The sequence below is a fragment of the Macrosteles quadrilineatus genome, unplaced genomic scaffold, assembly GCF_028750875.1.
Source record: "Macrosteles quadrilineatus isolate MER2022 unplaced genomic scaffold, UCM_ALF_1.0 Scaffold_9__3_contigs__length_116548681, whole genome shotgun sequence".
Taxonomy (NCBI): domain Eukaryota; kingdom Metazoa; phylum Arthropoda; class Insecta; order Hemiptera; family Cicadellidae; genus Macrosteles; species Macrosteles quadrilineatus.
Window position 1 is genome coordinate 69501666 of NW_026542602.1, and position 13175 is coordinate 69514840.

Below are 13175 nucleotides of genomic sequence, written 5' to 3' on the forward strand. Positions count from 1 at the left end.
ATTGTACAACAGATTAAACAAAAATATCTTTGTTACATGGAAATATTGTTTCATCTTGATAAATTGAAACAAGTCTTTTTCCTTATAAATTTATAATGTATTTACATGCAATTATTTCAACTGCACCTGCTCAAAGAATCTCATCACTCTGTTTCCCCCGCAACCGAACTCCGTTTCCATGGAAAGTTTATAACTATCACCATAGCAACAATATCCTGTGATTGGCTCTAAATGACCCTAGTAACGATTTCCTGATGAATCATTGTTGTTTAAGAAATCCTTCATATTTTTAACAAATATATTTTCAACAACTAAAGGACAACACCATTTTTAAATTTTCAGCTAAACTAACTATGCATAATTCCTTCAATCTGGGAAATAAACTAGACATTTCTTTGAAAAAATATTTTAATATTATTAATATATTTTAAACAAATCATTACATCTCTAAAGGTTTTCAGATCAGGGTAGAATCAATCAACATCAATTAATTATTTAAACTTCATAGGATTCATATTCTATATGTTATTTTTTATTAAACTAACCATTGACTAATTACTTCAATTTCAGTTGAAACGGATCTGTTTGACTTTTTTGTACAAATAATAGGTTTTAAAACCATAACTAAGCGAAAAATAAGAAATGCTAACATTTTGTGTTCTGACAAGTATAAAATTCAAAATTTTTATTAAAAGTTTAATTTTATATTCATTGGGCAAGATTCACATCACACAATCATTAGAGTATTTTTAGTAATATAATTAGTTACCAGTAATTAATTTTTAAACGTATACGATGGCATGATACCACGTTTCTCCCAACTATTTACTAAAATAAATTCTATAACCAATATTTATAATTTAAAACAATAAAATATTAGCTTAGCTAGGCCAGTATGTAGTATTTGGTTTGGATTTATAAGTAATATAATTTAAATAAAGGCATAACCATAAATAGATATAAACAGACATAAATATATAACTTTAAATAACAATGAGTATAATAAGAAAGACAATTTCAACATAACGAAAATCACACAGCTATTACACAAAAATATTTTATTTAATTTTTATCATGCTGTATGCTTTTGTATAAAAAATGTATCAAAAACATTAAATATGAACTATAACTAATAAATTTCAAAAGAATGCTCGCATTATTTCATCTCCTATGAGCTGGAATGAAAAAATATTTTATCAAGATCTAAGGATAAACACAGTTTGTTAGGATAGAGAGAGAACTTTAGATTCTATTCTTCAGAGATTATTGAGGTAGTTGGTCATAATAGTCAAAACGATCTCCAGACTTGTAACCTCTTGAGGTCAACAGGGCTATCACCTGTAAAAAATTGAATTGAAGTATAAGTATATAAAACTAATAGGTAAACAGAAAAAATAATGAATGGAAGCTAATGATATGAAAAGTTATCCTTGGTCAGGCTTCACTTTAGGTAACAAGTAACACTGAAGAAAATTAAACTCCTTTTGATATTTTGAAATTTCAGATCTCAAAACTGGAAGAATATTAAATTTTAAAATAGAAACCTTCCAAAGTTTTGTGGTTTTTATACTTAAGATTCGTTTTTAACACATAACTAGTATCCACTAATGTTAATATCATAACATCCCATAAGACCTGCACTCCACAGGAAACATGGGAGTTGAGTATATGGTGATAGACAATTTTCATTTGTCTGAAACCTATTTCAACATTTAAATTTTTAATTCCTAATAAGAGAAGCCAATAACTGTGCAGTCCCCTTTTTAACCCCCCCCCCCCTCCCTTTTTTGGCTTTAATGGCAAGGGATTCATAACTTTGTTAAATAAAAAAGTAGCATTCTTCATTCTTATTATGGATCCAAAATGAATAATTTAAGGGATCTAACCAGAAGAGCTTTCTAATTTTAAGACAAGCTCGTCATAAATAATATCCAGAGTCGTCTCACTTGCTATAAACATAATATTGTATAATAAACTAGTATTTATGAGTCAATACAATAAAAAGTATTTACCTTCTGAGTTGTTTGCTCAACTGTCACCAGAGTCTTTGTACTTTTCATTGTGATGAAAGAAGATTTTGTTTCTTCATCTTGGACTTCATTAATAAGCTGAGAAACCATGTCAGTATCCACAGGTCCTAAAAATATATTTAATGAGAGTTGCTGACAGTGAACATTAATCAGGTATAAAATATAATGTACGATAAAATATTAACAGATTCAATAATAAAGAAGTATTAAGTTTATGTGAAGTGAACCATATTCCAAATTTGCGATTGTACTTCCAAATGTAAAATACAAGAAAACTGAACAACATATATTCTGTTGTGTATCTTGAAAGAGCTATTCACGCGCAGATTCACAAATAGAAACATGTTAGAAATTACTTATAAAGATGGACAGGTTTGTATTTTTAGTTCGAGACGGGATTTGACAAACTTTTTATTCCCTTCCAGAATTTCACGACAGGATAGGATTTCCCTCCAAATATTTTTCCTCTGGGCAAAAATGGTTTGTGTTAAAGTCAAGTAAACATTCTTGCAGATGAGGCCATCATTAACATGTACCATGTAGATAGGAGCATAAACATGAAAAATGTTGACTGCAGAAAAACTTATGGTGGTTTGGCGCCACAGACCCTTAGACCTACAGGCCCTTGAAAATGATCAAATCTTTACTTTGGAAATCTTAACCAGTTCAAAAATGGCTCAATAACCTACCTGGAGAATAATTGATGATGTCGAGGTCTGGGTTTTCATCAGCTAGGACTTTGAAGTACATCTCTCGAGCAGCTTTACCGACGCAGTAGTAGCCCATTGACTTGAATGGTTTGACAGCACACAGAGATGTTACATTGACAATGCAACGATGTCCGGAGGGGAAACTTCGTAGAAACTCTGCCGTTAGAGAGGTTACGTGGTACAGATTCAGGGAAAGATATCTAGAAAACATTTGTTTGCTTCAAAACTCAACTCTAGTTCTGGTTCTGCTACTTGGCTGGCTTGAATTGTGTTAATTTTATTAGCGATTTTGTTAAACTTTGTTACATTTAACTACCTATATCACTGAGTAGCTGTGTGGTGCTTGTCCAATAAACAGGTCACATATTTGATACTGAGAAAAGTTAGTTAGCTTTTTGGTGGTTTGAAAATTGCCTAGCTGCTATTGATCATTGGTTTTTTTAAGGTTACGGCTAAAGAATGGCTCAGGTAAAAATGCTATCATATTCTGTTTTAGTGCTCACTTGGCCAAAAAGGTAGTAAAAAATTGCAGGATCTGATAAAGATGTTAATAGTTTTCCTGCAAACTACGGAAATTGCTCAAAATTGACGTACCAGTTGGTCACGACCTATGGTTTGGGAACCTCTGCCTTGGTGTGTAACCAAATTACATATTTTTGCCATTACTCTACTTTAACTGCGACCTACAGTTTCATTCAGGTCTAGTTAAGTAAGACACAGCCAGTGTGTTAGGTTATCAAAATTAACTTAATTGTTTATCTGCAGCAAGTTCCTGATATTTTTTGTCTGAATTCATCACTAAGTTTGTAAGATGCCCTCTCCTGAGTTACAATTCTTTATGAAAACACCTTTCAAAATATCAAACCTATATTTTAGACTATCTTTTAGGTTTTAAGTACTTTTCAAAGAAGTTTGGTTTTCGCAGATCTTGAAAAATCCCCTAAAGAAGCACCAAGGTTATGCTGTTAACAGCAACATTAAGCCTATGTTGAAAAATATCTTTTCAAAGCATTTTTTCTATTTAAGAGAGAATTGGATAACTTGAAATGTTACATAACTGAAGATCGGAACAGTGAAGGCTCTACCGTAGCTAGATTCATTCTTTGAATTGCTTCCTACACATGTCAACACGGTTGGTTTTGATCTCAGAGGTGTGTAGTACTTTACCTGTTCCACTCATGATGGTCATCCATGTCCTTGCTAAGAGTGTTGGCTTTGCCTACAGACCCAGCGTTGTGTACAAGTAACTTCAGATCAAAACTCTCTCCAGCCCAGGCGTCGCTGTTGAGAATCGTCTTGTACAACTCGACATCTGGATCTCCCAGATCTACTGAATGGATCTAAAATAATATCACAAAATCAACATTGATCTGCAAACAGATGTAGTGTTATTGCAAGCCTATTAATGTATGTCAACAGCGTTTTAAATAAGGGTTTTTTTTCAAATAAAGGTTCTAGGCCAGGATCTTGTATTGTAGAATAAGGAGGGTAGCAGCTAACTAACCTTAAAATAAGTGCATGTAGCCCATAGAGCACATAGAAGATATATAAAACAGACAATTTTTCATTCCCAGGGGGGGGATTATCATCAGGGTGTCCACAAAAAATTTGTCATTAATTTCCATGACTTTCCATGACTATCCATGACCATTTACCATTGATTTCCATGACTCACGAACTTTACACGCAAATTATAATGTAACATACACACACAAATATAACTGCCTGGGCATGTTATTTTGCAGAAAATACTGAAATATGTAATAACAGATAACAATGGAGTACAATAGGTAAACAATGAACTAAAACAAACCGAAAACTCATAAAATAATACAACTGTAATAAATTGAATTGTCGAACATTTGTGAAAAATCCTGAAAAATGCTACAACAGTCCGGGTTACAGCTGACTAGAGCATTGAATGGTCCCCTCAAATCCATCCATAATTGGAAATTTCCATGACTTTCCATGACTTCTTGCCTATTTCCCTGACTTTCAATGACCAACATTTTTTTCCATGACTTTCCATGACTATCCCTGACTTTCCAGAATGTGGACACCCTGATCATGTATAGAGAAAGAAAGCCTTCGGAAGGAAGTCAATTGAAGTTGTATGGATTGACCCTTGGAAGTAGGCTTACATGGAAGCCGACTTGCCTACACAAATAGGTCTAGTTGAATTTTGTCATATGATTTTTTAAAGTTGAAACAACTTACTGAAAATGTAGTATGATGAACCCCTTATTCCGAACCCACGACATTGTTACCTTGAGCCCGAAGTCTGTGCAACCGACTCACCAAACCTAGCTATGTCTTTTAAATTATACCAATCCTGGATATTTTTCTCATACTACCTAGTTTCAAAGATTGTTCAAAAATAGTTACTAATGAATTATTGGAGCTCTTACATGAACAGTGACTTGAGGATTGGCAGATTTGATCAAACTGCGAGTTTGCTCAAGACCAGAAGTAGTACGAGCGAGCAGCACGAGGTGAGAGCCAGCTCCGAAGTTGCGAGCAAACTCAACAGCAAAGCAGCGGCCAATCCCTTGGCTAGCTCCCGTTAACAGACAAAATGTCTTCTGACCCCAAAACTGAGCTGGCATTTTGATTTATTCTGCAACAGAAGTAACCAAGTACGGTCAGTAATTGTTTGTAAATTTAGCCTTAGAATTGCTTATCAGTCATTCCAAGGCCAATCAGGGGCCTTCTGTAGTGCTATCGGTCATAAAATGGCCGATCCAGTATTTTACTTGTATTCAATATCACAGTTAACGAATTGAGTAAAATGGATGAAAAATTAAAGACGTTGGCTATCCTGTTAACTCGCCCGTAGCTCTGAATTTATTTTAAGATCCAGCCATTTCTTTGTTCACTGACTTGCGAATTCAAGATCAGCTGATGAGCCATTTTATAAACAAACATTTTTATGGGAATTTACAACTAACAATACTTGTTTCCAAAAAATAAGCTAGATAACAGTTCCTATAACATGTATATAATGACATCTATACATCATTTATCATGTATTTTTTACCTATAAAAATAAAGGATATCTTAGAATGAAGTTTTTGTTGTACAATTTATAAACAAATGTAATAAATTGTGGTAATATTACTACATATACAAATAATATTATATTTTCTGTTTCTTGCTGACACAAATTATGTACCAGTAGGTGGTACTAGTAGGCTACAAAGTATAAAATATAGCAGTATACAATGTAGTATTTCAATTATTTTGTCATTTTTTAACTGAACTAGGCAAACTAGGCAGTTCCTGGGTTATTTTTTACCTTTGGTACACGGTATTTATTTTTTTAACTTTACATACAAATGCCTATTATTTCAAATCTAGTCTTTTTACCATTCAAGGTTGCTATTTAACTATTTAAGTTTTAAATGATTATTGTAAGCCTATAAGTATAAAATAAGTACAAAACTATAAAATAAAATGATTATCATTTAATCATTATGTAATACATTGAACACTGAAAACGATAAATGATTTTTATATTTTAAATAGGCCTGGTTACCAAAAAGAAAATAATTTATAAACTTTAATGTATTTTTTTACTCTGAAAATTTAAATTTCCAAAAAATTGGTATTCCTAAAATGTAAAAAAGCAATAAGTTATGCCCAAACAAGTTCAATTTCAACCACATCCATAATCCCAGCACACTACAAGAGTACAAGATAATCAAGGTTACATAACCTCAAAATGTGCACCAACCTTAATTAGAAGTGTTGTAAGAAATAATAAGCATTAGAGCCTACTCAATATAGATTAAATGTACTTAAACCTTAACTAAATAACGTAAAATGAGTGAACATACCTAATTTCCTCTTTATCTACTTTAACCTAGCCCGGTGTGCTTGCAAGATCAACTAGTTAGATGGGGAATGTACTGACTATCCCATGCACAAACTGGTTGTAAACAATATTGACCACAAGAACACTAACACCAGCTATCATCATTATGTAACTCCTCAAACTGGTTTGAATAGCTGAGGTTGTAACTGGAAGACTACAGTGTAATAACCCAAGCACAAACGTTATTCGGATATTTTGGTAGATAGTTAAAAAACTGACTTGGCTTAAAATGTGTTTATGAAATTAAGTTTTTCTTCACTAAGTTAGTACCTATTTCGGCAATAATTGAAGATGCTCTTTTGTCAGTTTATTTCTCAGAAAGAAATACATATTTTAGTCAATTTAGTGACAGTGATAAATTTTGGTTGATTATTTGCCTGTAATAAATTCAGGTTAGACTTCTTTTATTTAGGCTACCTACTTTATTATTGGTTTAAAATCATTAAGTTGTTTGAAACATTATCCAAACCCGAATGCACTAAAAATATGATACAGAATGCCAGATGAATATTCCAATTAGGTTGTTACTAAATATTTCTCTTTTTTACAGGTTTTTTATTGACCAATTAACTGTTGCTAATCATAAACCAATCATAATTGAGGAAAAATGCTACATTTTTTATAGCTCCCTGAAATAATACCCAATATGTAAACTGGTTTTTATTTTTAATTTGAGATTACCTTACCATTACATTTAATATTAGCATAAATAATTGTTGTTAGATATTCTCATGATCAAATTTTTATAGATTGCTAGTAAATTTTTTTTTTTTTTTATTTTAACGAGGTGTTAGCCCCTCCTACGTACGGGAATTCAGTAGTCAATTAAAACCGTGTACAATTCAGATCAGCTAGTTTAGGTACACATATAAAGACAAAGTTTCTTGCAGTTTTAATGTGAAAAATCATCTTGTAAACAAATGTTGTGTGACCAAATATGTTTTTATTCCATCATAGGCCTATACGATATGCATTTTAAATCCGATAATTTTACAATAAAACAGCAATTCTGCAATTTTTACGATGTGAAAAGCGTTGAAGTGAGATTTTCAGCCGATTCGCACAGACGCACACTGATTATAAGTAGCCTACAGTAGAGAGAGTAATAGTCAATTGAGAAGTGTATAGACTTATAGCATAGACTAAGCAACACAAGTAGACTCCTCATCCCATTGTAAATTTTGAAGCTTGTTTTTTGCGTCTAGTTCATGTACGTCCACACTGATCGCTAGTGTAGACAACATTTTGTTTCTATTATTTTAGGGTTTTTTTCATAATTTGTGCTTTACTATTTGGTTATATAACTAGGAGACCAGTTATTAATTATGATTATATCGTTTTATTAAGTTAAATGAGGTTTTAAATGACTGCAATAACAAGAAACAAATTGTAAACAAAACATAACCTCTATAGTTGGACGTACAGAACTAACAATAAAATTGGCTTCAGCTATTCCATTAGGATGACTAATCTACTAAGGGAGTATGTTTTATCTATGCTTATAGTCAACTTCCATAGCATACCTGCCTCTTCCATAATTATTATCACCACAATACAACTACTATACACAATTTCCAGTAGGTCTGAATAGAAACGACCTAAAATAAAACGATAATATCCAATAAAATTCACAGTACACATAAATCGTCACACCTATACTTTATATCAATTTCAGTGCATTAATTGCTAAAAATAAATAAGTGTAAACAAAGAAAAGTAAAAACAATAACAGTTTGTTTTGAAACAGCTGTTTGGTTCAAATAACATTCATTTGAGAAAAAAAAAAAACTTACGATTACTAAAAGAACTGGTCACATGTAGCAGGAATATAAAAAGTAAACTCGCTAGTAAAGCTAATGACGTAATTGTTAATGTTTATTATCCATACCGTTATCAGTTCTATCCTTGATAATTACCCACCCTCATTGAATAAATGTAGGCCTACATCGTAATTTCCCATATTAGTTAATTTAAACTACAATATATTCATAGTTGATAAAAGTGATATTTTCACGTTTGGGGGCGCTGATAGGCACCCCCAAACTTAACCACAACTGAACACGATTTCATAAAAGGATGGTTTGTCTAATTGCAGTATCCTAGGTCAATGTTGACGTTGTGTTCAATCTATGTCATCCATCTGTTTATCTTTGTATAAAACCCGGCTGAGGTTGTGGTGGTAATTTAAAATCGTGATTCCTGATTATTCTTGATCTTTTTTTTATGACATTGATATTTCCGGGCCTAATCCAAACAAAGTTAAAGCAGACAAACATTAATTGTAAACAAAAAGCTACCACGAAGAATTAAAACATGTAAACATTGTTATTTTTCTATTCTTTCCTTGAAAAGTGGAGTAGTAAAATAATTTGCATTTATCTTTTTTATTAAGACTCGTGTACAGAGCCTCGATTTGTACTGTGGTTTAATTAATTTTGGTCTAAACTATTTTAAACTGTGGTCTAATTATCTCTACATTATTTCCTATATTCAATGACAAAATAAGAGTAAATAAAATAACCTCATAGTTCCATAGTTTATATTTAACCAGCTGTTAGTTAAAACAAATTATATTGCTCTAAAACAAATCGAAGATTACAAAGATTGCTTTAAAAAAATAATTTGAACATCCTAGTATTTTGGTATGTATAAATTAATCTGTCATCCTCTTACAGAAGAATTGAACGTATCAATGATTAGCATTACACATAGTATAAATAAGTCAACCCTAATTATGTCTTTAGCCTACATTTTTATCCAAATGATGAATTTGTGACACAAATGCTGAATGTTTACAGCTGTTATGTTAAGCAAATTATTTTATGCCAAAAGCTAGTTTAGAATCTTAGCGTCGGCTGCTAGACTTTAAAAAAATTAAAACTTAATTTCTAAAAAACTGGGACCCTAAACTAAATTTATGGCTTCGACATTCCCTAGTTCTCAAAACTATCTTTCTTTAAACACAAAAATCATGAAAATCCGTCTAGTGGTTGATTCAGAATATCGTGAAATAAAAAAACACTGTTTCGTTTTAATATTATAGATTGTTATTTCATAATGACAGAGTTGTAACTAAATCTAGGATGAAAGTAATTTTTTCAAAGTTTTTAGTGTATCACCATACTTATACTTTACGTAAGATGCCACCCACGTAAGATGTATAAGGAACAGAGATGTATGGAGGCAGTGTGTTGGGGAGGCCAAGTACCATTTAGGGTACCAGTGGCCACAGCAGTAAGTAAGTAAAAAAGCAAGGTAAGTGTGTCTATATTTTTTTTATGTAGCCTATCACATTTCTTTTTAGGGCACAAGTAAGATCCAATTTTTCAAAGGAATCAAATGTAATACGGTAGGCATATTGAAATTTCAAGAAAGAGCTTTTAAGACTTCTATTGTGTCAATTCATATAATGTACTTACAGCATAAGCCAGTTTACACTTTATTTCTTAGAAGCATGTTTTCCAATCAACAAACTCCCCAAAAACAGTTAGGGCCTACTCTAATTATTTTTCCGCTCAATCCCTGGCAAGCCATCAGGTCTACAGGGGCGTTATTGCGACCACTGGTAATCACATATTGTGAGGTTCAAAAGCAGAAAAATTTTTTGTATTTTTTCATAGTAATTTCTTATGAGATTTTAAACTTACCGGTACAGTTCTCCTCTGTTTTATCTTCTGAATTGTTCTCACAGCTGGCCTGAGCTAGATAATCTGCGTTCACCAGTTCAACAAGCTCCCCTACGGTGAGAGCTTGCTCCGGGTTCAACCACTTGCTTGATAGTCTGAGATTAGTTGGAGTATCAAGCTGAAGATCTTGGTCTGTGATCGAATAAGAGTCGCCAGAGATCAATCTGTACATGCATGAATCATTGCTTTCTTCCAAGGACTTCAACAGCTCTTTCCCTTCAGTTTTTTTATTCCCTTTGCCACTTTTGATTCTAGCCAACTTCTTTTCTGAAATCATTCCATTTCAATTTAATTAATGGTATAATAACTAAAAGTTACGTCATCTAGCAAGATCATTTGACCGGGTTAATTTGAGGTTTCTACCTGAACAAAAGAGAAGGTTTCATGTTATTGTTTGTTTACAAAACACCTGTTTGCAAGAATATAACAAAACTGGAATATTTTAACACAGTACAGGTGCCTATTTTACCTTACTATAACCACAGAGAAGTATGGTATATTGGAAACATTAAATGGTACACTTAAGTGGTGTCTAGAGCAAAGTCCAACACCGCTTCCCTCATGTACTACAACGCTCACGTGGAGGAAGACCCTGTACCCAGTGTGATAGGAATTTCCGCACAGTGCTTGCTGTGCGTACTCTTCCTTGCTCGCCAGAAGTATATTTCCGCCTCTTAATACCAGAGCTGAAAGCTCACGATTTAGTTCCTTTAGCTCAATAAAATTATTGACTCATTCTTTCTTACGTAACAAATATCGTTTGGTCATTGGTCCAAGAAAAATTAAGGCCAACACCATTTCAGGTTTGAGAGGATACCCAAAATAGGCCTACCTATTGAATGCTCGTAAAACTTTGATATCCAACTCCATCGTATTATCCAGGGATCTAATCAACCAATAAGAATAGGTAAAGTTAAACTTAGCTTACTGTAACCAAAATCCAAATTTTTAAGTAACCTAGCCTATCAAGCAATTGATAATTACAATGTAGTAGTAAGTTTGGCCAGATGTTATAAATATAGGCCTACTACTTAGACCTATGTTATGAAGGCTTAAGTCAGAAACCCGGATTTACCACTAGACTGACAAAGACCTGATTTAGGGACACATGCAAGAGGGGACTGCAGCAATATTGTAGCTACACATTATTCTTAGAATAAAAATTTAATTTTAAACAATCTAATCTGCCGCATTGCGACCAATGATGACGCTATCCAAGCTATCGCAGGAAATGTTCACAATTTCATGCCAATCGCTAGTAGGCCTAACCAAGATGATGTCCCCTGGATTGCAGGTTTATGATTTCACCGCATTTGCACGTGCCTACGATGCTGTCTCTTTGATTTCACCATGATGGCAGTTGAAGATGATGATGTCTCTTGATAATGGAGAATTCCAAGATTTCTCTAAGTGTTTGTGGGTGACGATGATGATGTCTCCTCGATCCCAGGAGATATTCTCCATTTTGACGCAAGTGTGGTTGGAAGCCTATGGCATTAGTTAGGGGATGTAATTGGGCTACCCTAAATCCAACAAAAGGCTACAGTTTGCTAACATTAGGTCTGTTTAATTTATTGCTAAGCGGCCATTTTATAGGGTAGGTAACTTAAGTTAACTTAGGTACACAGACACAGTTGGAGGTACAGACTCTAAGTTAGTCAATGTTAGACAAATGTTATTTCTGATTCAGTGTACAAGATACGGTTATAGCTTGGATATTAATAAATAAAAAATATGAGTGGCAGCCTATATGACATAGGCCTACTGCACAGCTACCAAATTCGATAGTAGTTTGACTAGGCCTAGGCCTGGCCCTTTCTTGATTCATCTTAAATCAGTGAGACTATCCTTTGGCAAGCCTAACTAGGGCTTTAAAACTATACAAATGAAATGGTAATGGAATAACCAACCACTTACCCAATGAAGCTAAGTATGCATCCGAGTCTGGCAATTTTTCAATAGTGTTTATTTCCGCAAAGTTATCTTCAAACTCTTCGGAGGTATTCTCCTGGACTTTTGTTGAACTACTCCAAGGATCACAGGAAGAATTCATAATATCTACTTTATCCAAGATTTAACATAACTTCGAATTTCAAACCACAAGATCAAAACCGATACTAGAACCGAATTGAGACGCAATAGTCAATTAATAAACATTAAACAACCACAAATCACAACATTATTGACATGTCTGTCTGTCTATGCTGTGTTACTTTGTTAAATAAAATCAAAGTCAGCTGTCAGCAATCAGCATCAGCAGGTTTAGTCAGCTGTTGAGCAAAGGCTGGCGAAACTTTCATGGTTTAGGAGGTTTAGGAGCCATGCCACCGCACGGTTGATTATAAAACTAAATTATGTACTATATAGTTCGGCCTAATGCTAAACCAATGCTGGAGGAGGTCGCTTTCTAAGCGGCCGAACTATAGTCGTTTTATTAAGACAAAATTACTTTGTTAGGAAATTCAAAGCATATTGAACCATCCAACTGTTTAATTGATTTAGTTTAAATGCAAAATGAGCTAGTTACAGTTTAAGAGTGGGCGGGCAGTAGCAGTCGGCCATATTGGATTGATGCCCCATAAGAACAATGTAATCTTTTGAACCATATAGCGCCGTTATTTTTTTACATAGAACTACGTTTGATGTGTCATTGGAAAGAGAATTCAATTCTACAGGGGGTTTGCTTTTTATTTTTTTGATTAAAGAAATATTAAAATAACTATAGCAAAAATATTCTTGTTTAAGTTTACAAATTTGTTGAGGATTTTCTAAAGGAATATTTGAAATTCGAAAAAGCAAACCCCCTACAAAATTTAATTATCTATCGAATAAAGTTTGTTTCAAGAAGATCCGACGTAAACTGTGCACGTGATAT

At 33.2% G+C, this 13175-nt stretch overlaps 1 protein-coding gene across 2 annotated transcripts; it reads right to left on the minus strand.

Annotated features, from left to right (window-relative positions):
- Positions 1-468: 468 nt before the first annotated feature.
- On the minus strand, positions 469-12489 carry LOC129002871 (sepiapterin reductase-like). 2 transcript variants are annotated; one of them, XM_054430974.1, is made up of 7 exons: positions 12218-12489; positions 10262-10567; positions 5149-5357; positions 3908-4080; positions 2720-2940; positions 2013-2137; positions 471-1338 (listed from the first exon to the last, which is right to left on the minus strand). In XM_054430974.1, exons 3-7 carry the CDS (start codon positions 5344-5346, stop codon positions 1264-1266), a joined length of 792 nt encoding a protein of 263 aa, XP_054286949.1. In that variant the 5' UTR covers positions 5347-5357; positions 10262-10567; positions 12218-12489; the 3' UTR covers positions 471-1263. The 2 variants fall into 2 exon arrangements, with proteins under 2 accessions (XP_054286950.1, XP_054286949.1); XM_054430975.1 differs by lacking the exons at positions 10262-10567; positions 12218-12489 and adding an exon at positions 6577-6663 and having other exon boundaries at positions 469-1338.
- Between the last annotated feature and the right edge of the window lie 686 nt (positions 12490-13175).

Excerpts from the sequence above, each read along its gene's own strand:
- LOC129002871 (XM_054430975.1), bottom strand. The coding sequence starts at position 5,346 with ATGCCAGCTCAGTTTTGGGGTCAGAAGACATTTTGTCTGTTAACGGGA. Across the intron at positions 2,941-3,907 it reads GACCATCATGAGTGGAACAG|ATATCTTTCCCTGAATCTGT; the intron begins GTAAAGTACTAC and ends AATGTTTTCTAG. Across the intron at positions 2,138-2,719 it reads CATCATCAATTATTCTCCAG|GACCTGTGGATACTGACATG; the intron begins GTAGGTTATTGA and ends ATATATTTTTAG.